The sequence below is a fragment of the Sus scrofa genome, chromosome 6 (genome assembly GCF_054392235.1).
Source record: "Sus scrofa isolate SSC_HxYL_T2T_F1_AM1 chromosome 6, Sscrofa_HxYL_maternal_Yorkshire_Landrace_v2.0, whole genome shotgun sequence".
NCBI lineage: Eukaryota > Metazoa > Chordata > Mammalia > Artiodactyla > Suidae > Sus > Sus scrofa.
The window spans coordinates 14,677,952-14,701,221 of record NC_139388.1 but is presented as its reverse complement, the minus strand read 5'-3'; the positions used below and the strand labels follow the sequence as shown (position 1 = coordinate 14,701,221).

The window sequence follows — 23,270 nt, the reverse complement described above, 5'->3', positions numbered from 1 at the left end:
TGTGGCATAGGCCAGCAGCTACAGCTCTGATTAGACCCCTAGCCTGGGAACTTCCATATGCTGTGGCTATGGCCCTAAAAAGGAAAAAAGAAAAAAGCAGACTTCAGACCTTTGGGTTGGATGCATGAGTAGTACAAGCAGAGTTCCTGTGTAGATGTAACTTTTACTAACATTGCCTCACTTATCCCTGAAACATAAATCAGGAGAACGAGGTTCTTGTGCCCCAAGTTTCTGCTAAGCACTCAGATGAATGAGGGTTCCATTTTCCTAGTTGGGGAAACCCAGAAGAAGACCAGGAAGGGGTAGGATCAAGAGTTCACTTTTGGGGAGTTCCCGTCATGGCTCAGTGGTTAACGAATCCGACTAGGAACCATGATGCTGCAGGTTTGATCCCTGGCCTTGATCAGTGGGTTAAGGATCCGGCGTTGCCGTGAACTGTGGTGGAGGTTGCAGACACAGCTTGGATCCCGAGTTGCTGTGGCTCTGACGTAGGCCAGCAGCTACAGCTCTGATTCAACCCCTAGCCTGGGAACCTCCATATGCCGCGGGAGCAGACCAAGAAATGGCAAAAAGACAAAAAAAAAAAAAAAAAGAGTTCACTTTTGGGAGTTCCCATTGTGGCTCAGCAGTACCAAACCTGACTGGATCCATGAGGATGGGGGTTCAATCCCTGGCCTTGCTCAGTGGGTTAAGAATCTGGCATTGCCGTGAGCTGCAGTGTAGGTCACAGATGCAGGTCGGATCCCACATTGCTGTGGCTCTGGCGTAGGCCAGCGGCTAGAGCTCCGATTAGACCTCTAGCCTGGGAACTTCCATATCCTGTGGATGCGGCCCTAAAAAAACAAAACTAAACAAAAGAGTTCATTTTTGGATATGTCAAGTTTGAGATGCTTCAGAGATATAGCCAGTAGCCCCTATAAAACGAAGCAATAGCCTATATGGTTTTGCTTCTCAGAGGATAAGATAACCTAAGATGAGAGTACAGTAAGGAGAGAAGAACCATGGATGGAGCCTCACATAACTCCACCGCTCACAGGAGGAGAAGTCAGCAAAGGAGATAAGAAAGAGAACCAGAGCTATTGGTGGAAACCCAGGAAGGATGGCATCATGGAGCTATGAGAAGAGGGCGTGGTCAGCTATGTTCATGGCGGCAGAGAGGGCAGAAAGATGGCACATCAGCAGCGTCCACAGGGTTCAATAACAGGCCCCTTAGCAAGAGCTCTTTGGGTGGATTTCGGATGATGAAGCCCAAGTAAAATGAGTTGGGGAGTCAGGGGGAAGTGAGAGAATGGAGACAGAGTATGGAAATTGCTCTTTGGAAAAGCTTGGCTGTGAAGGGAGATGGAGAGTTGAGGATGGGAGGGAGACCTGGAGGGCAGGGAAGGCTGTTTGTACACTCTTGGTCTTACCATGTTTGGATGTCAGGGGGAAGTAGGGAAGAAGAAGTTAGAGTTTCCAGAGAAAGCAAAGTCATCGGCGGTATAGCTCCAAGAGGCAACACCATGAGATGCAGAGATGCTGGCCTCTGCCAGGAAGAGGGACCATCATCTCCTGCTAGGTCAGAGGCAGGTGAGGTGGCTTGAGGTGCAGGTTGGTTTACAGATTTGGCTGGAATGGAAGGAAGTTCCCCTACAACTGTCTGTTTTCTCCATGACGAATGATGTGAGGTCATTGCTAACAGTGAGGCAGGTGGAAGGAGGTTTAAAATATTGAGAAAAATTGAGAAGATATGAAACAGGTTTGGCGTAAAGTGGGGGAGGGAAACCATTGAAGAAATAGATGGAGATTATCAGACAGAATTAGAGGCCCGTGTAAGGTTGGTGATCATAAATACTGAGTGACATGAATTTTTCCAGTTACAGATAAGTTGTTTATTGTATAGGTGGGGAGATGAGACCATAACTCAAACCAGGGTCTCAACCCAGTTTTCTTTCATTTTAGCATTTTTTGTGATAAGTGGAGGGTGGCACTACTTGGTGGAACTAATGAGCCAACTTTCTTGTATGTTCTTTTCATAATCTCTAGTTTATTTCCTAAGATGCTGGAGTAAAAAATGAAAGTGGACAGGGTTTAGTGTTGATGGAGAAGAGCTTCAGGGCCCAGTAGACGGGCTTAGGAGAAAGAGGTAGGGGTTAGGTCGATGGACATGATGCCCAGAGCAGCCGGGAGGTGAGATTCCAGGAAATGAGGACTGTTCAGAGAGAGGTGTGTTCAGGGCAGCGCTGGGATTAACCAGGATATGGGGCCAGACAGCCATGATCCCAGAGGGCCATTACGGTGGTCCAGAAATAAGTATCATTCATCTTTTCTTTTAAGTCTTGCTGAGCCTCCGTGGCCTCATCTGCAAAATGGGAAAATAACAGCACCTCCTGCTTGGCTTTGTGAAGGCTGAACTGGATCGTATACCTAGAACTTTCATGCAGTACTCGGTGGTGCTAATTACCAGTGAGACGTGGAGGCCGCCCCCTCTGGCAGTTACACAGAGTCCTGACTCTCGGACTCTGGGTTAGGCTCTGCCATGCCCTCTCCTTCCCTCTTCCGTCATGGCCTGTCCAGAGAGTTTTTTAGACTGTTTCTGGGTGCCACTTGGTATCGTGCCCTGCTTTGCTGACCTGTGCTATGACTGCCAACGATGTGTGTGTTCATGGACACGCTTCGTGCCTCTGTGGTTCCTTTTTTATTTGGTACCATTTACTGGGCAGCATCCCGTGCAGTCTGTGCTGAGCTGTGGATCTCTGCCTAAGGGACTAGCCAACAAACAGCCTTGTAACAGTGAACAATGCCATGTGCATCCGTATCAGAGCAGTCGCATCCTGTGCAGGTGTGTGAGGAGGTGGTAGATGAGGTCCCCTCTAAGGCAGATGTGAACGAACAAGCTACTCAAATGGTCGTCTCTCCTGGAAGTGTAGCCCTGGGAAGGACAGCGCACCAGATCTCCCAGTTAGAAATCTTTGCAATAGTAATGACTACCGTTTAGTGAGCATTTGATATCTGCAGCTGTCCTGAGAGCATTAGGTTGCACTATTGCATTTCATATTTATAGAAATCCTAGGAGTATTATCATCTCATCTTAGAGACGAGGAGACTCAGGCTTGGGGTTGACGTGAGGGGTGGTCAGGTCACAGCTCCAAGTCTTCTCAACCGCAAAGCCTGCGTTCCTGGCCACCACGCCGCTGCCGCTGTGCAGCCACATCATCCTTTGCAGTTGCCTTGCACCTCACAGTCTCCTCTCCCACCTGGACTCTCCGTCAGTCCCACATCCAGGCCCCTAACTTTGGTTCATTTCCAGGTACAAGTCCTCCTTGTTCCCGGGCAACATGGAGACCCTCACAATCCTGAACAGCTCCCCGATGGTCGTGGAGGTGTTCTTCTGTTTTCAGAATGATGTCAAAGCAAACACCTACTTCCTGGAGCCCATCAGCATGATTCTGAAACCCAATGAGAAGCAGGTACAGTCGCATGGGAACAAGTCCACCACAGCAAGGCTTTCTTGGGAAATGTAAGGCCTTGGCATCCTCGGAAGAAATGTATTTTGTTTTGACTCTTTCGTCAGGTGCTGTATGTCTGGGCCTACCCCACTGCAGTTGGCGTCTTTGAAGACAGCATTGTCTGCTGCATCAAGGAGAACCCAGAGCCAGCTGTCTTCAAATTAAGCTGCCAGGGGGTCCGCCCCGAAGTGGAGCTGGACCCAAAACAATTGCACTTTGACCGGCTCTTGCTACACAGGTCAGAGTTCTGGATGATACGAACGGGGATGAAATTTAAAGAACACTTAGCTCTAAGGTGACCAGCGCATCCTGATTTGCTTGGAACCTGCTTGGGTTGAGTATGGCAAGTCCTGCATCCTGAGAAACTCCTGGTCCTGTGCAAATCAGGATTGTTAGTAACCCTCTCTCAGTTCACGGCAGATTGTCACCTTGCGTTCAGTGAATGGGCTTCAGTAGGGTCAAGGGCCGCCTTTCCAGCCCCTGCCCCACCAGATCAACTGCTGAAGTGTGTGCAGATTTGTGTTTTTCTCAGAAGGACTAGCCTTTTCTGGATTTTCACTCCTTTATTATAAAAGGTTAAGAATCTTGGCTCTAGAAATTAGAGAACAAACAGAGAATGGTAGACCTAACCTTAGGTATTCATTCACCGGAACTGTATTATTCTAAATACAGAATATTTATTTTGGCGGCAGCCAGGAGAGACTAGTGATACGTGTAACCTACATTCTTTGTTCATCACAGGTAGGTGCCATTCCCTGGTAAAACTGCTTAGCGAACCAGCAATAATTGAAATAACCAGAAGTGCTTTTTCTGACCCGCCGTAATAAATCAAGATCATGTGAAACTGCGGAAATTTCTTTTGGTCTCCACAGAAAAGAATCCAAGGTGGTTGTTCTCCGCAACATCACACTACTGCCCCTGGCCTGGCGGATCACCAGCCTGGAGCACCTGGGTGAAGACTTCACCGTGTCCACGGTGCAGGGGACCATAGCCCCCAAGGCTGAGTACAACCTCCAAGTGCATTTCCAACCCTCCAAACCCATCAACATCAAGAAGGCGATTCGGTTGGAAGTAAGGCTCTGTGCATCTTCAGTCTTGATCATCAAAATGTGCACGCCTTGAGTTCCCTGGTGCACACACTGTCAACACACACACACACACACACAAAGCCAGGTCCCCGTGCTACCTGCCGCATCCATCCCCCCTGCACTGTCACTCACCTGGACTTCCGCAGGGCCGTCCTAGCTGGCTTCCCTCTTCCCACTCCCCACAAGTGTCCAGAGGGGCCTTTACAATGTCAGTTAAATCAGGTCACTCCTTCCTAAAGCACGAGGCTGTGTTCCTGTTGCAGTAATGAGAGTGAAGCCCAAGGTCCTCGCCTGCTCCTGAGCATCCACATCAGGGTTTTCCTGCCAGGAAGGAGGTCCCTGTGTGCTCTGTCAAGAGTGGCTCCCACCATAGGGTCTGTGCAACAGCACTGCTTCAACTGGCTTTTCCCAATCACCTCATTGAAGAAATCTCATTATGTGCAGCCACTCACTGTTTTCTGTCCTTCAGAGTGCATAGGAGTGAACTTATGTGAACTCCACTGGGGCAAGACTTTGCCTGACTTGCTCATCACCCATATTAGTTTCCTGGGGCTGCTGTAACGAATGACCACAAAGTGAGTGGCTCAAAGCAAGACCTTTACTCTCCTGCAGTTCTGGGGACCAAAGTTCAAAATCAAGATATTTGCAAGGCCCTCCTCCCTCTGAAGGTGCTGGAGAATAATCCTTCCTTGCCTTTTCCATCTGGGGGCCCGCGTGTTCCTTGGCCTGTGCTGCATCACCCTAATCTCTGCCTCAGTCTTCACACGGCTTCCCCCTGTGTCTTCTCTTCTTCTCTCTTTTACAAGGACACTTAATGGATCTAGGGCTCACCCAAACAACCCAAGATGATCTCACCTTGAGATCTTTAACTTAATCGCATCTGCAAAGACTCTTTTTCCAAATAAAGTTACATTCAAAGGTTCCAAAAGTTAAGACTTAGATTACCTTTAGGAAGTCGCCATTCAGCCCCCGACCCCGTCAGACCCCCAGTGTCTAGCACAGGATGGAAAAGGCACTCAGTAGGATCTTTTGAATGAATGAGTGAATGAATGTCACTGACCTGTTATGCTTGAAATGATTCTGCAACAAGCAAGAAGTCATCCAAGCTTGTCTTTGAATATCCTCAGGGATAGAAAACCTACCAAGTGGCCTGATCTGCCTTTGAACATCTCTGACGATTAATTCTTCCTTGGGTTGCACTCAAATCTCTCTGTGTAATTTACACACCTGAATCCTGTTTCTACTTTTTGGGGGCAGTCAGTGGGTCTAATTAATCTGTCTTATCATCTATCCAGGCTACATAGCTGAAAACAGATACTAATAGATTCACTAAGTCCACAAATGTGTCTGAAGGCCAGAGGTGAGAGGCAACGTTTCTAACGCCAGGCTCTACACAGACACAGATGAATCCAGTGAATCCAGGCCACACAGCCAATGTGGGGTCCCGGCTGTGCCAGCTTTATCCTTTAGTTAGTAGACCATGGGGAGTCCAGGGGTTCCCAAGGTGGGGGGAGAAGGTGCAGGAGGCAGGCAACAAGGGGACACTTGGGGAAGTCATTGTGACAGCTGGTTATCAACTGGTATGGAAACATCTCTGTAACTTAACTGACATCATATCCTGTATGTTCCAGCCAAAGCAGACACAGTGGATCTCCCCTCAGGCCTCCAAAATGGTCTAAGGTTGACCTCCTGAGGTCTTCCTCCTGCAACATCTACACAAGGAAATGCCTTGCTTTCTGGCCCCTTTGAAAAGCACTCTGGTGCGCTCTATTTAATTATTGTACCTCTTAATTTTTTCTTATTTCCCTCAATTACAACACATACTCCCCCCTCCTCCCCGTCCCTCTAGCAGGGACAAAGGAAGTGCAGTGCTCTGGGTACTCGGTATCTGCCAGTAGAAAAGTACTATATAAATTCTGGAGCTGATAATCCAAGTTCTTTGTCTCATTTTTCCCTCCCACTGCCAGCCCTTCTTGTTATCCCTGTCAGAGGCTGAGCATCAAAAGAAAGAAGGTAAATTCAAGTGGGTCCATTTGCTCTGTGAAACACTGCAAAATGCTGGATGAAAGAAAAGACGGAAACTCCAAAATAAGGCTTGAGTTTTATAACAGCTACAGGTGTCCCCCATGGCACCTACGGCACAAGCAGTGGGGAGCTGGGGACTTAGTTTTTCAACTTGAGGCTGCAACAGGGAAGCAGGTGGTTTCCAGGCAGGTGCAAGCATGCCACACCCACTGCCCGGTGGCTCTTCCCTTTGACAGACAGAGCCTTTATTGCCCATCATTAGTCTCAAGAGTCAACAACAGTTGGATCCAGCTGACACCATTTCAGACGTTCCTCAGGACAGTACGGGAGAGACAGCAACAGAGGGGACAGTGAGCAGCTGGAGGCTAGGAGTCTTACCATTTTTTTTTTAACATTTCCAATTTTAATAGTAATGATATTCATGTAAAAAATATGAAAGGTACTTGTAAAAGAGAAACCTTACACATTTTATATGAAAAGTCTAACACTTTGATCCCACGTTGAATCCAAAACAAAGAGTAGAACCATTCAGACCGATGAAGTTAGCAGAGCAAGAATACTTTAGCATATGAAAGTTTTTCATTTCAGCTGTCAGAAAAATGCTCTTCAAGTTTATTTGATTTAAAAGTTCAAAGAACACTTTCCCGCAAGGTATACTCACAACCCAAACTTCAGTAACGTTGTGCCAGTCTTGTAAATAATTGAAACCCAGTAAGTGAACAGGCCGGAAAATGCAGTCACTTTTCCCCATCCTTTTGTTGGTTGTCTGCACCAGCATTCCCCAAAGGGGCTCATGAAGAACACTCATCCTACCAAAAGCTGAGCAAAAACAGAAGCTAAATTCATTTCAAGACGTTCTTTATCACAGCCCCTTCTTCACACACGTTCTGCAGTTCATGTTCCAAGCACCTCGTGGGTCTTGCTTTTACTAAAGAATTTCTTTCACCCCGACAGGTTTTAGACACAGAAAATCTCATTGGTGTCGTTCAGATTGAAAACATCCTGATCTTTGCTGAGTCCTACGACATTGCCTTGGACATCACCTTCCCCAAAGGTCTGTTGCCCCTTTAAGGAAAGGGTGTTTAGAAGTCACATCTTTTAGGGCAGCGTTTTCTTGTGTAGAGAGAGACCAGTGGTTGTTGCAGAGAGAGGTGCCATGTGGGTAAGTAGTGTAATGCAAGCTCAAGTGATGTTAGCGATATTACAGTGAGTCTTCACCTTTCCGTCCAGAGACAACGGGGCTGGTCAAGGTATATAATTTGTAGAGTTCTTTTCTCAACAGTCATCTGAGAGTGAGTTCTTATCTGCCTGCCTGTATTCCTTTTCTGTCACCTCTGTAACAAATACCCACAAACTCTGTGGCTTAAAACAACGCAAATTTATTATCTTACGGTTCTATAGGTCAGGTGTCCAAAATGGACCTCACTGGGCTAAAATCAAGGTGTTGGCGGGGCTGCGTTTCTTTCTGCAGGCTCTGAGGCAGAATCCATCTCCTTGCCTTTTCCACCTTCTTGAAGCCACACACGCTCCTTGGCTCATCTTCAAAGCCAGCAAGGTGGGACAAAATCCTTCCCACACTGCCATCTCTCTGGCTCACCCACTTCTGTCTCCCTTTTCTACTCTTAAGGACCTTTGTGATTACTTGGGGCCCAACCAGAAAATCCAGGATAATCTCCCTTATTTAAAATCAGATGATTAGCAATCTCAATTGTATCTATACCTTCATTCCCCTTTTCCACGTAAACAGTGTATTTACAGGCCCCAGGGATGAGGACATGGATATCTTTGGGGGGCAGCGGTCAGGGCATTATTCTACCCACCATGCCACCCCAACACCCGCCTAGGGCCCTCCTTTCCCTGATAGTTCTCCTACTCAGCAAGACTCGTAGAATGTTAGGGCTTCTTATTTGCCTACATGGCATTAGACTTCTGTATAGCATTTATTGCAATGTAATTTATAATAATGGTAAATTAGGAATACCCTAAATGTCTGTCTATAATGAAATGTATTTGTGGAAAGAACAATATAAATCATTAAGCAGTCATATTGTGGTATATTATGCAGCCATCAAAATCACATTTTGGGGGGCAGTTTTTAATTATGGGGAAATGCTTATGATGTAATGCAAAGTGTAACACTGTAATGTAAATTTATGCATTATGTCCCAACTGCATGTTGTACACATGATACATGATACACCTTTTTCTTTTTTTTCTTGGTCTTTTTAGAGCTGCATATGGAAGTTCCCCAGCTAGGGTTCCCAGGCTACTCCACAACCACAGCAGCATGGAATCCAAGCCTTGTCTGCTACTTACACTGCAGCTCACAGCAGCACCGGATCCTTAACCCACTGAGCGAGGCCAGGGATCAAACCCGCATCCTCATGGATACCAGTCGGGTTCATTACTACTGAGCCACAATGGAAACTCCTGGAGTTTTTTTAAACACTGGGAGTTTTAGCTAATGGGAGACATGAAAGAAAAAACAGTGATCCTGTAGGATGGAAGCCAGAGGGAGCCACTCCATTAACTGGGTGCCAGAGCCGTATCTGTTGTGTGTTTGCTAAAGACTCAATCACAAAATGTTTTTCTAGCCTCAGTGTTTTCAGAAAACAAATTCTCTGAAATTGTCAGCATGGATTTTCCATGAGAACTTCAGTTGGAAGTTCCCTGCTTCTCGCTGTCATGTCCACTCACCCCTCCCCACCCTGGCCCTGGCAGGAGCTGAAGGAGGCCTCGATTTTGGGATTGTGAAGGTCTTGGAGGAGGTGAAGCAGCCCTTGCAACTGAAGAACCGTGGAAAATACGAGATCATGTTCAGGTAACCCAAAGATTCCTGGGCATGTAGTTGTCCTCATCCTCTTACAGCGAGAAGAGGGGTGCCCAGGGGACATTTTTTTTTTTTTTAAGTTGAGCAAGGAATTCCTGAGAAGCAATTTTGCTTTTAGCTTCTCTTGGCCTCACATAAATGGAATCCCAACTGGAGCCACAGGGGCTGGGTGGGGACGGGGTTGGGGGTGGTGGGAGCCTCCGTGGGGAGGGGAGGGAGTGGGAAGGTCCAGGGGAGGAGTGAGAGACTGGAGGTGCGGGCCCTGGCACCACAGCGTCCTGTCCTCCTTTCAGTTCCTCTCTGTTTTATAAGTTGATGTTCTACACAGGAGTCCATGTGAAGAAGGGGTTTCCCAATTTTTTTTGCTTTTTTTGCCTTTTTTTTTTTTTTTTTTTTTTTTTTTTTTTGCTTTAGGGTTCCACCCACAGCATATGGAGTTTCCCAGGCTAGGGCTCAAATCGAAGCTACAGCTGCCATCCTACACCACAGCCACAGCCACAGCAACACCAGATCCCCAACCCACTGAGCACAGCCAGGGATAAAACCGGAATCCTCACGGATTCGAATTGAATTCGTTTCTTCTGCGCCGTGAAGGGAACTCCCCAATTATCTTTTTTAATTTTAAGACCCTGTGTTATAGATTCCAAATAGCAGCCTCGTGGACTAGAGCTCCAGTTTGTACTCATCCTCAAGATTGAAAATGAACCACTAACTAAGGTGGTGCCGGGCATGGGGAGGGAGGAGGTCCTCAGGCAGTGCCAGCACCCACGGCCGGTCAATTTTATGGAAGACCATCCTTCCTGCAGAAGAATTCACTGTTGAAAAGGGAACACCCGCCTCACCTGTTTTGAAGGAGTTCAGTGTATTTCTGGTAGTTTCATTTCAGTTCAAGGAATGCTGAAATTCAAGAGGTTCCACCGCAATACCACCATTAATTAGAACCAAAAATTGAAATAAATAAATATAAATAAAAGCTAAACAAACCCAGAAGAAAGCCAGTCACTCTAGAATTAGTGCTGGATGGACTCTTGCCCGTTGTGAGTTTTGTTTTAGATTACGACAGGGCGTTAGCTCTGCTCTTTCAAGTTGCGTGGAACCGAGTCATCTTCGGCTTGGAGCAGGTGATCGGGGTTTGCTGAAAGGATGTGCAGGGAATTGAGGAAGCACAGGCACCTTGTGTGCAACAGTGAAGGGCCAGGTCTCCTGGAGCATGGAGGTGACATGGGGGTCCCCACAGCTGCCCCAGATATCTGACCTCGACTTCAGTTTCTTGCTCCGGCTCTAGTCCCCCTGCCATCTCACATGTCAGCTTTTCTCCGTGGCTTCTCACCTCACCTGCATCAGGCATGGCCTCCCTTCTGAGCCCCTCTATTGCATGACTTCTGCCTCCCACCCCATTCCCTCCTGTATTAGATCCCCTGGCTTCTGTGTCACTGTTCTGTCTATGTGTACTATGTTCCGTCTCGGAGAGGGGAGGGAGGAAGGGAAGGAGACAAAGTGAGAGAGAGACAGGGAGAGGCAGAAAGGAATAATCTAGCTGATCCTTATCCAGCATCACGTTTTCCTATTAGACAGAGATCTCGTGCAAGGATACCTCTTAACCATAGGCTAGAGGTGGCTATCCAGTACCATTGCCTCACCTGGTCAATCCTGACTAAGGAGAGGGGGTCACAGAGCACGAAGAACAGTGAACACTGCAAGCAAGCCATGGTGGTTAAACAGGACTGGGGACCTGGCAGGCACTTAAGAGTCTAGAGTCTCTTGGCTTGTATCTTTGTTTCCCTAGATGACTAAAACTGACTTTTATTCTCATCTCTCAGCTTTTCTGTGGACTCCTTAGGGATTTCGACAACCAATCTAAGTTCCATGATCTCAGCCCAACCTAAGAAGGGCTCACTGACCACAATGGAAAAACCCACAAATGTCCAGGTGTTCTTTCGTGCAAAGAAGGAAATAAAGATCGAGCACCAACCAGTTCTGCGCTGTCAGGTAAGCAAGCTCAAAGGCAAGACCAGACCGTGGCAGGACTGTGAGACTCATGCCCTGAAAAGAAGCTGGGGGTGGGGTGGGCGACGGAGGGCTGGCCTGGGGGCAGCCAGAGAGATGCACCAGGGCTTTGTCCCCTACTACACGCGCTGATAGGGCAGGTGGGAAGTGTGCAGAGTCATCAGAAATTGAGAGCTCCAGAGCAGAAATGTAGCCCCTAGTCTTTGGAAGAGACAAGACCAGGAACAGGGAAGCGGAGTTGAGTCATCATGGGAAAAAGAAGAGTGGGAAAGTAAGAATAGGAGGCACAGTTGGCCCCCATCGACCCACGGCTGGTACATAGGAAGTTTTCTGTTAGCATTTACTCGTGTTGTTCATGCAGTAATGTTAAGAGAATGAAGTAAAGAACCTGGCTTCATGTCAACAATGAAAAGAGGGAATGAAGTTAATAGTCATGGAAATTCTGGAGTGGCTGACATCTTCCCAATCCTTCTGCTCTTTCTAGATTGTTGAACCCACTCTCTCAGAAGGAGGTGAAATCATTGCCAGCATCCCAATTAAGTTTTCTGTGAATGCAGTGTTCTCCAAATACAACATCAGCCCCTCCTCCATCATCAACTTTGGGGCTTTGATCTGTGGCACCCGGAAAAGTAGCTCCTTCACCATAGAAAATCAAGGTGTGATCGACTTCAAGTACGCCCTTTATAGGCTGACAGGCGAGACCCCCCTTCATCAAAAGAAAGCGTAAGACAAGCATTTACTTAACTAATACCTTTCCCTGGTTAATTCGTGCTTTATGTTCTACAGTGAGCTCAAATATTTTATCTAATTCACCCACTCAGTCCCCTTTTGTGGACGAGCTTGCTAAAGTTTAGAAATGGCTCATCCAAGACGGTGGAAGAAATCACCAGTAGATCTCAGTTCTGAACCCACATCTCTGACACCAATTTTTACATGCTTTCCAACTGCTGTCGGATATATCATCCATTTTAATTGACTCAGTGTAAAGTCTTCTGCTTGGGGTTGGGTCTGTTGTCCTGGTTGGTGCTCCAGTGTGCTGCAGTCCTTACCAGTAAGCCATGGTGCTGTCTGTCATTATTATAACAGCAAGCTGAACCAACAGAAATCATTAGCTGTGCTAATGACAGGGGATGGCAAAGGGTACCTTGGAAATGTGGACCATAGAGAAAGCCTGGTGATGCCCTCACTCTTTCTCCTGGTACTGTTTTTATCTTCTCCCCAGGAAGACATCTTATCACAACAGCTAACTTTATCACACTGTTCCAGTAAAATTCCATATTCTTCAAAAGGTGGCGCTCAATCAATTGACCAAAACTATTTGGTTTTTTTTTTTTTTTTTTTTTGAGTGTCTTTGGCTTTTCTTTGATTGTCATATTCTTGGCAAAGTAGGGATGGTTTTACCAGTTGCCAAGGACTTTGTCTTGACTTTCTAAAGAATTAACTTTCAAAATAATTAATTATTAATTTAAGATTGACTTTCTAAGTAATTGTTTTAAATCAGACACACAGTTTTACATTGTAATTGTTTCATGTTGTGGATTCTCCTTTTTTTATTTTGTCAAAGTTTGAACGTATAAGACAGTTTTGGTTAAACTGTCTAAAGTCTCTATCTTCCAAATTTCATTTCAACCTAATTGGGTATCATTTATTTTTAAATTTATTAATGTTTATTTATGGATATTATAATTTTGCTTTGCTTAAAGTTGTTTTTAATTTATTTTCATTTTAACATGCAGAAATTCATGTAAAACCCTCAAAAGGGGGGTTGAACTTCAGTTGTTCTAGTCGTTAAGCAAATGAATGATCAAATATATAAAATTCAAATGCTTTAAATTGTACCTCACATACATTCGAATATTTTAGATGAACTGGCCTCTACACGAACAAATGATATCAGATAAAAGATTTTATGTCTAAAAACAATTTCCACACACAGCTTTCTGGTGAACTCAAGTAAACTTTTTAAATTATTATTTTCTTCCAGTAATTTTCAGTGTCCTTATGAATCGTATTTAATAAATACGGTTTCTGCATACTTATCTCACAATCGTTAAGTGAGTTTGGCTGATGATGGATAAGCTGACTCTGCTGCCCTGTTGCCCTCTTGGCCAAGGAAAGGCCCTGTCCCCCACCCCTAGGAGAAAGGACCTTGAAAGCAGACAGGCAGGGAGTGTTCAACGACCGTCCAAGCCTGAGAATGTTCTCTTGCTTCTTTGATCAGAATCAGCCATATTAGATATGCAAGGTCCCGGGAAAGTGAGAGCTTTTACAAAACTGGCCCTTCCAAAGCCACCAAGTTCTCTGAATCTGTTCAGAAAGATGTAAACATCACAAGCCAGGTGAGTACCCTTTTCCTTGTTCACAGCCGCCCTGAAAGGCCACCTCCCAGCTAGTTCTTGCAGCAAATGCCTCCCTAGGTGTTCAGTTTTGGATATGCCCACTGTGGCAGGAATAGTAAATAGTTATAATGAAATATCACTTTTATCTTAAAGTAAGGAGTTACGACTTAATCTAGAAATCCTCTTTTGCTTTAAAACCTTCATTGTCTCCTCATTGCTTTAAAATTAGCTTCTACTTATTATAAGTATTTTAATGCTGGTGTTCCCATAGTGGCTCAGTGGTTAACAAACCCGACTAGTATCCATGAGGATGCAGGTTTGATCCCTGGCCTCACTCAGTGGGTTAAGAATCCGGCGTTGCCGTGAGCTGTGCTGTAGGTTGCAGACATGCCTTGGATCCCACATTGCTGTGGCTGTGGAATGGGCTGGCAGCTGCAGCTCTGATTCAACCCCTAGCCTGGGAACCCCCATATATGGTGGGGTGTGGCCCTAAAAATACAAAAAAAAAGTGTTTTAATCCAGAATCATTTGTTGATAAGAAACAGAACCCCATTTGGATAGACTTAAATAAAAGGGGACTTGAAGACGTTTGCTTCTGGTAATATGAAATAGATATATTTTTCCCTATGCCTCCAACTAAATACAACTAAAAGCTATGGACATTTTATATAAAAGAAGCATGAAAACTGAAAAATAGAAAGAAAATCAGACCAGCTCAGGTCCTTGAGACCCAGTATACATCACAGTAGTGAGTTCCCTAAAATTTCTTTTTTGCTTCATATGTCCCAAACTGGGTACTAAGAGCCAGAAATCCAGAAATATCAACAAACACAGACCAAGAGCAGCCCTAATAAAAGCCTGCTCCCACTAGCCAAAGGACCAGAAAAAGGGTTGCTATCAAGATAGAAAAGTTTCGGAGAAGAAAATATTATAGTCTGACATGACAGAGAAATATGTGGTCCTACTCCACATATTTCAAGCAAAATCCAGTGGAGAGCCTAGATGTCCCACTCTACCCAGACTGTAATGAGGTGCCCCAATCCTCTGCCAAAGTGATGCCCAAGAATACTCAGTAGGGAGTCAGCCTTTCACTACCTACCACCACCTCCAGCACTGTCAGTGGAGACAACACGTGGGGAACTTTGACTTCCACCCGAACCAAGTGGTAATGAGATGTCGCTCCCATCCCCTCAATTGACCTCCTACCCCATTGCATCAGCAGAACAGAAATGAGACCCTCCTAACCCTCTCCACCAGGTAGGTATCAGTCAAGGACTGGTGAAGAACTGGAACCCCCACCCTTGCCTGGCAGTAATAAGATGTCCAATGGGTTATCTGTACTATTATCCACACCTGGCACTAGCCTTTGGGAAGAGCCCCTATGGGGAGAGCCCCGAGAGACTGGTCCCTCTTGACACCATCTCACAACTCTGGTAGAAGGGCTCAGACTCTGCCCCCCCTCCCAACTCTGCCTCCACCCCTCCCACTCTTCCTGCAGTCTCGCTTCACCCACGGCATGTTCACTGTGTATCCTGGCTTTGGCTCCATCCCTTCCGGAGGAATGCAGGTCATCACTGTCGACTGCGTGGCTGACCCCGTGGGAAGGTGTGAGGAGTTTATAGCTATTGATATCTCTGACCGGGACCCAAGAGACCAGCCCGCTGGCATTCCATACACCCTGTTGGCCGAAGCCTGTCAACCAGGTACTGGGCACTCAGCGTGGATGGCACCCCCTGAAAGACCTTCCTCTGTAACAGTCCCCACCTCTTGCTAATGTCTAACAGATGCGGCTTCTCCCTGTGGGACTTTAGAACTTCCTCTGGTGTCTCCAGCCATATTTTCCTTTAAGACTTACAGGGCATGCTCACCTAGAAGAGGATGTGCAGCTCTAAGCTCCTAGTCTTTCCGAGTTTGGTCCAGGCTTCTCAGGTGGATAGCGTTATCTGGGATTCATGGTGCAATGGGGTGTGGCACAGGACTCAGGAACACTGAACCCTGCCCATGGCCAGGCACTCCCTGTGCAGTGTACACACAGAGAACAGTGGTCAGTGGCTAAGCATACAGTAACTTTAACCCAGCGAGATCTCAATTGAGGCACGGAGACAGCTCCTCTTGCTTTGGCCGTAGGCCCCCTGCAGCCTCGCACCAAAATTAGTTGAATGCCTCCTTCCTTCCTCAGCTCACGCTAGATCTTATCCTTCCTTACCGTTGGAAGGAAAAGGAGGTTGGAGTCTGGAGGCCAGCAAAAGCGGTCCCACAGAGGCTGAGAAGAAAGGATTTGTCCCATCACTCATACCCACTGTGGGAGCTCCCCTGCATCTCCCCTCTGATTGCCCTTTGTCAGAATCTAAGCCTCCAAATCAGGAGTGACGGCCGGCTGGACCCGGGCTCTCAGGCTTCCTCTCACAGTCTTCCCTCCACTCCCCAGCCTTCGTGACCGACAACAATGCCTTGATATTTGAGGAGCATCAGCTCTGCAGCAGCGCCAACCTGTACAGCATCCTGCAGACCATAGAGAGCGGGGGGCTGTTTGTGGAGGATGAGAGCAAGTTCATCTTCTGCAACGTCCTGGTGGGCCATCAGGCCAAGGCTCGCTTCAAGATCTGCAACGTGGGGAAGATCGCCTGCGACGTGAACATTGTAGTCAAGCCCATCTCCAATAAGGTAGGCAGCCCCCGCAGCTCCAGCCCCGGCCCACGGTGGTGGCACAAAGCCAGGGCAGGAGTCATGGAAACCCCTGCTCGGGAGCCCAGATTGTGAGCGGGGATAACCTGACTCTCAGGGGCCACTAGAGTTCTGGAGGTGATGAGAGCCGGCCAGGGGGGATTCCTCTAGGCCGAGAGCCATACGTTTGTCCCAGTCGGCGTCTCCCGTGGGTACACCTGAGATAAACTGGTTCACACAAGGGAGCAGCACACACCCATCCATCCAGCACTCACCATGTGTCCACTGAGACACAGCGCCGTGGGGAGAGCAGAGACGAGCCCCAGCTCAGGCAGGCTGCCTTGGGTCACATGTGGGTCTGGGAGGGAGACTTGGGGGACGTTCGCATAGAAGCACGAGGTCAGTGATGAGCAGTTCTTGAGCTCCTGCTCTATACTGAGCACGGTGCCAGTTGATTTTCATTCATCATCTCATGTCATCCTCACAAGTTCGTATCATCCACGGTATTATTATCCCCATTTTATCGTCAGGGAAATTGAGGCTTAGTAAAGCCCAAGTCTTCTACCGGGTCCCAGATCTGAGGTCTCTAGGGTCCAGTTTAAAGCCAAGCTTCATTCATGTACAAGGGAGATAATAGGTGCGCGTCACAGGATCTGCCAGCCCCAAACTGCCCTCCTCTCCGCGTCAGACCATGCTGACACCCTTTTTCCTCCCAGTGGAAGAGCAAATTCAGGACACCAAGAGAGAGGCCTAGTCACTGGGTTTCACTCACCCTTCATTTCTGGTCAATGTGCTGCAAATGCCACCTTGTCTCATTTCCGCCACGTCAGTTCTCTGCCCGAAGGTAGAACCTTGGCCCAGGTGTCCTTGTGCCACAGAATTGGTATCGTCCTCATGGCTGACGGTGGGGAGAGATGGCCAAGAGGACTGGCTCGTCTAGAGCCAAGAATAGTGTGCATTCCTGGGGGACTGTCCCCGCAGAGGGGCAGAGACGGAGGGACTGTCATTGCTCTCAGACCTTACCGGGAACACGAAGGGGCAGCTCTCTCCCTGTTCCATGCTACAAGCATGAAAAGTCAGCGAGCCTGATTTCTAAACAGAGGTGAGTTTGTAACAGGGATTTGCAGACATGGGGGCATCCTTCTCCTTAATTTGCAGATTATCCCTGGGAAAGAGCACAGACACCTTATGGTCTCAGTTTTAGAACTAAAGGGAAGAGTCAGTCCTGAATGCCACCTGCCTCCCATGAGAATAAAAAGTCCTTTTGAGGCCGAGCCAGAGGTCCCTACCATCTCTGCAGGCTTCCCACAACATTGCCCCGGGACAGGAAAAAGTGCTGTGGGTGTGATTCTGGCTAAAGCCCTTGGAGTTGCAGGGAGCTCAAGCCCAAACAGGATGGCCCCCTAGCAAAGTGAGGTGTGCTTCAGCGAGGGGTGCCGAATCCGAGACCTCAGACACAGATGCAGCCAGAGCTCTGTGGGACTGCAGCTGCCACCCAATCCAACTTGCAGATGACCACCTGAGGCTGCCCACCTGCCAAGGGCCACACGTCTCTCGTGCATGGTGTCTCATTGCTCCTTTCTCTAGTCTGGCTTCCAGCTCAGCCTCGTATCAGCTACTACCAGGGGTCTCTGGCATCTCAGTTGTTCAGAGAGAGAGAGCAACAGTGATCTGAGCAAGTTATGGTTTAGTTCACCTGTTTGAGGCAAAGGCCAGAGCTCCAGCCAAGTCCAGCCAGTTTTGCTCAGGGCTGGGTCCCTGAGTACCCAGGCTGCTCCTCCTGGAGCGTGACTGTGCAGACAATGGGGCGCGCCTACTGCAGAGCTTAGAGGAGGGAGATGTCCCAGCAGGGCCAACAGGGATGAGCAGCCAGCCCGGTGCAGACACAGAGTGGCCAGCTCCCTGATCCCGGCTCCCCCGCCCCCACCCCAACCAGATCTTCGCCCGCATCGTTGACATCTTTGAAGTGGAGCCCAACAAGATGTGTGTCGCCAGCCGCTCACACGCTTTTGCCACAGTGTCCTTCACCCCGCAGACCATGCAGACCTACCAGTGTATCTTCGAGGCGACCTTGGACGGCTTGCCCAGGTACCAGCTCCCCAGCTCCCTCGCCTGCCCCCCCCCCGTGGCATGTCATCCCTGCCAGGTCAGGCTGGCCAACCTCGCTCTTCCTGTTCCCTGCAGCAACCTGGCCAAGAACCGGAGCCTCGTGTTTGATATCGTCGGAGAGGGGAACCTCCCTCGGGTGACCGTTGTGCGGCCAGTTCTCTGTAACCAGTACGGAAACCCCTTGCTCCTCTTCAAGAGGCTTCTGCTTGGTCATTCAGCGACACTGCCGCTCGTCCTCAAGAACAATGGCACCATCCCCGCCAAGGTATGGCCGGAGGGGGACGCTTGAGGGGAAAGGGGAGGACCATTTAGAAGCAAGGCTCTGACGTCCTTTGACAGTGTTTCTCACAAAATCCCACTGGGCATCCCGTGAGTGATTTGGGGAGGATTTCTGCTTTTAGTGAATTTAGGCTCTCCACCAGGAACACGTAGGATTCCAACCCACTTATTTAGATCTTATTTTATATCAGTCTTTTTTCATTCCTCTGTATCGTTTCTTATCAAGATTATTTCTAAATACATATTTTTATCTCAGAAGCTTCCTATGTGATGTCACACTTTCTCCCCTCTTCATACCTCATTTTTATATTGTTCAATCTTGTTCATGACGGTGCCAGCATGTCTCTCTTCTAAAAACATCTGCTAGTTCCTCATACATAGAACCAGATGTATGGTTTTAATTTTTCTTAAATCAGCTACACGGCTTCCAGTGGGCTGGAAAGCATCCCTTTTCTCCAAGTGAGTCAGATGCCCACCTTGGGTTTCGTCTTATCTTGATAGGATGCTCAACATGACATCATTAGGCCACATACATTTGTACTGGGTTTTTTTAGGAACTCACATTCATGCAAACCCCCAAGGAATGAAAACTATTCATTTCCATCTTATTAGTCTAGTGTATGTGTTACAACTGCTTCTGTCAGTAACAGGGCCTTGGCTACCCCGTTTTGTCACCACGTGGCTGCGTGATCTGGAATGTCCCCTGCACTCTCCCGCCCTCTGGTTCCTTACCTGAAGAACAAGGGCTGACGTGAATTTTTGTTTGTCCTCTCCAGATGTGATAGTTATTATATCTCCCTCTTAATAAGAAACTCAAAAGAAGTGAGCACCAGGCACTTGGCTTTTGGGCACTTTCCAAACTGCACAGCATCTCACTCCTGATTCAGAACTCATGAGCAGCCTGTAAGCGTAACACCCACTCTTGTCTTCTTTCTGCCAGCTGCATGTTGACCTGCAGGACCAACTGGGAGTCTTCTCCCTGAAAGGGAAGCCCTCTACCTCCTACAGCTACATCATAGAGGAAAACAAACCACAGGCAAAAGGTAAGTAGAGTGAGTACAGCTTCCAGCGAGCAGTAGGCCCCAGGAGCTGTTTTGTTAGGGGACTAAGGTAGACCCAGTGGGAGTCAGATGCCCAGTCTTGTCCTCAATGGCCCCTCTGGGCAAGGTTCATCCCACAGTAGGCCTGCTCTCCCGTGAGTCCTATGGATGGATCTTCCTTTAAACTGGTTCTAGATCACGTCTCTCTTTTCTCGTTGCAGCCAAGAAAGCTCACACAGCCTCCCTGGTTGTTCCTCCTGGAGAAACAGCTGAATTTGACGTTGTTTTCCGCTCCCAGAAGGTGGGGAGAATGGCAGGCACCATCCGCTTGTCAGTGATCAACAACCAGTTCGAGGAGACGGTCATCCACATGGTGGGAGAGAGCTACGAGGATGACATCACGCTGGACAACATCCACGGGCTGGTGGCTTCCCCCGGCCCGGAGGCCTCCGACGTCACCGAGATCACGGAGGAAAACACGACGGAAGGCTTGGTGGCAGGTGAGAGAAGCAGCAGTGAGGGATTGACACCTCTCGGCTCTTGGGTCATTTTAAATAAGAGTGACATGTAAATAACAGGTTGGCTCGCCTCCCAGAGTTTGGGCCCGAATCTCCTGTCTCGCGGGCCTGGCTCAGACCCTGCATTCATCCGTGCGTTCCCCCAAGGAACGTGTATGGCGCATCAGTGTGCATGTGCCAAGCGCTGAGCCCTGGAGTTCGCAGACTTATTCTTTGAGCTCCAAATTCCAATTTCGGTAATAAGTGAGATTCAGATTCCAGCTTAGCTAAGAAGTGAATACCCATCGCTCTAGTTTTCCCTGTCTGTACCTTTCAGCCGGCCTGTGTAGGCGTTGTCTGTTTCACCTGCAGCACCTATCCCAGACCTTCCAAGAGTGATGGTGGGCTGGTTCAATGAGAGAAGGTGTAGGTTTGTGCTGCCTTGAGAAGCCCTTTCTCCACAGTCTCACTGCTCAGCCCCCTGTGTGGGCACCTCCAGCATCAGCAGCACCTGGGAGCTTGTTAGGAATGGGATTTCAGACCCCCACCCTAGCACCTCAGACCTGCTGAACTAGAACTTGCAGTCTCACAAGATCGCCGGGTGATCTGTGTGTGTATGAGCGCTTAAGACGCGCTGCTCCGTGGTCTGTCAAGCACTGCAGCTTCGTTTGGTTGATTATGTTCTTTGGGCAGGAGAAAATGTACTTCATCCTTATTGTCAAAAAGTATTTCTTAAACACGCTAATTGTGTTGCTGATGCTATGAAGTGAGTCATAAGCATGGCCTCACAGCTCTTCTAGGAGCTTAGTTATAGTCTTGGCATGTAGCATCAGGCCGTCTCTACAACGTGGGTTAAAATCAGTGCTGCTGGGAGAGGACAAGATGGCGGAGGAGTAGGGGGACACGCTCGCCCTCTCCCACAAACACAACAAAAAAAGCACATCTATAGAAGAAATGACTCGCACAGAACAACAACCAATCGCTGGCAGAGGAACCTAAACTCCAATAACGGCAAGAAGTTCGTGACATTATTGGGCAGAACGGGAGAAAAGAGGAGAGTGAGAGAAGGTGAATCCGAGCGGGACGGGCGCTCCCGAAAGGGAACTGCGGAGGAGAAAGGGATCCTGCACCCTGGAAAGTCTCCTACCGGGCGAAAGATCAAATGAACCGGAGGAATCCCCAGATGCAGAGAAGAGTGTAGCAGTAAGTCGGAGTACGGAAAAACGATCAAGAACCCAACGGACCATCTGAACTACGGGCACAGTCACCAAAAATTGAGACGCCTGGGTGGGGGCTGGGCACCGAATCCTCGGCTCCAGAGGTTAGTCCCCGGGAAAGGGCCGGGGGACGCCTGGGTGGGGGCTGGGCACCGAGACCTCAGCTCTGAAGGTTGGTCCCCGAGAGGGGGCCGGAGGACGCCTGGGTTGGGGCTGGGCACCGAGACCTCGCCTCCGAAGGTTAGTCCCCAAGAAAGGGCCAGGGGATGCCTGGGGGGGGGGGGGGCTGGGCACCGAGACCTCGGCTCCAGAGATTAGTCCCCCGGCTAGGGGGGCGGGGAAGAGCGGAAACTGCTTGGGAGGTCTCTAAACCATTTGACGGGGCAGAGACTGCCTGGGAGACTAGAAAACAAAGCTGTCGCAGAGGAAGGGAGCAATACTCTAGGGGCGGGGAAGTGGAAAGCCGCCTCAGAGGGAACCTGGGAGAAGAGCCTGGTCTGCGCCCGTGCTGGGGAGCGGAGAGAAGAAGGGGTGGGTCCCCATAGAATACCCCCCACGCCACAGCAAGCTTACAGGCCCGCTAGCTAGCAGAAAGCTGTGCTTCCCAGTGCATTCCCTCCCCCCACCCCCGCCACCCCCTACGCTCTCGCTGAACCTGGGGCTGCCTGCCATCCAGGAGGGCTGGCCTCAACAATTGCCTGAAGCCTACCACCGCAGGGGCTCTCCCTGCACAGGCCTGCTTGCCCTTTGGAGGGGCTACACTTCCACAGAGCAGCACCAAACACCACCAGCTCCCTAGAAAAGGCCTGCAGCCCAGAAAAGCTAGAACAAGCCTAGCCAGGCCGTGAATAGATCGAACTAATTCTCCGACGGTTTTTCTGAGACGGGCTCCCCCGGGGAGGAGCCTCTTGAGTCTCCAAGGGCCTTGCTACACGCCCAAGACCCCAGGGGGTGCTAAGACCTAGTGGACCAGCTGCATAGGACTGCCAGCTCCAGGCAGGACCCCCTGCAGCCCAGAAAAGCTGCAACAAGCCTGGCCGAATCGGGAAAAGATCTCAGACGGTCTTTCTGAGTCGGGCTGTCCTGGGGAGGAGCCTCTTGAGTCTCCAAGGGCCCTGCTACCCGCCCAAGACCCCAGGGGGTGCTGAGACCTAGTGGACCAGCTGCATAGGACTGCCAGCTCCAGGCAGGACCCCCTGCAGCCCAGAAAAGCTGCAACAAGCCTGGCCGAATCGGGAAAAGATCTCAGACGGTCTTTCTGAGTCGGGCTGTCCTGGGGAGGAGCCTCTTGAGCCTCCAAGGGCCCTGCTACCCGCCCAAGACCCCAGGGGGTGCTGAGACCTAGTGGACCAGCTGCATAGGACTGCCAGCTCCAGGCAGGACCCCCTGCAGCCCAGAAAAGCTGCAACAAGCCTGGCCGAATCGGGAAAAGATCTCAAACGGTCTTTCTGAATCGGGCTGCCCTGGGGAGGAGCCTCTTGAGTCTCCAAGGGCCCTGCTACCCGCCCAAGACCCCAAGGGGTGCTGAGACCTAGTGGACCAGCTGCATAGGACTGCCAGCTCCAGGCAGGACCCCCTGCAGCCCAGAAAAGCTGCAACAAGCCTGGCCGACTTGGGAAAAGATCTCAGACGGTCTTTCTGAGTCGGGCTGTCCTGGGGAGGAGCCTCTTGAGTCTCCAAGGGCCCT

The 23,270-nt window shown here is 49.1% G+C and overlaps 1 protein-coding gene across 6 annotated transcripts in view; it reads left to right on the top strand.

The window, feature by feature from the left end:
* Nucleotides 1–23,270, top strand: part of HYDIN (HYDIN axonemal central pair apparatus protein) — a 549,453-nt gene that overhangs the window by 477,358 nt on the left and 48,825 nt on the right. For 5 of the 6 annotated variants that reach the window (XR_014805538.1, XR_014805539.1, XM_084959659.1 and 2 more), the window contains 14 exons: nucleotides 3,290–3,449; nucleotides 3,554–3,726; nucleotides 4,361–4,559; nucleotides 7,556–7,655; nucleotides 9,323–9,422; nucleotides 11,252–11,420; nucleotides 11,923–12,161; nucleotides 13,660–13,777; nucleotides 15,276–15,480; nucleotides 16,206–16,441; nucleotides 18,378–18,529; nucleotides 18,626–18,815; nucleotides 19,770–19,872; nucleotides 20,091–20,369. Coding sequence is in view for 4 of the 6 variants with exons in the window: in XM_084959659.1 (XP_084815785.1) it covers nucleotides 3,290–3,449; nucleotides 3,554–3,726; nucleotides 4,361–4,559; nucleotides 7,556–7,655; nucleotides 9,323–9,422; nucleotides 11,252–11,420; nucleotides 11,923–12,161; nucleotides 13,660–13,777; nucleotides 15,276–15,480; nucleotides 16,206–16,441; nucleotides 18,378–18,529; nucleotides 18,626–18,815; nucleotides 19,770–19,872; nucleotides 20,091–20,369 (2,423 nt within the window). In the remaining 2 variants the exon portion in view is untranslated. Of the gene's footprint in view, nucleotides 1–3,289; nucleotides 3,450–3,523; nucleotides 3,727–4,360; nucleotides 4,560–7,555; nucleotides 7,656–9,322; nucleotides 9,423–11,251; nucleotides 11,421–11,922; nucleotides 12,162–13,659; nucleotides 13,778–15,275; nucleotides 15,481–16,205; nucleotides 16,442–18,377; nucleotides 18,530–18,625; nucleotides 18,816–19,769; nucleotides 19,873–20,090; nucleotides 20,370–23,270 lie in introns of those variants that run through there. The other variant, XM_084959661.1, reaches the window with a different exon arrangement.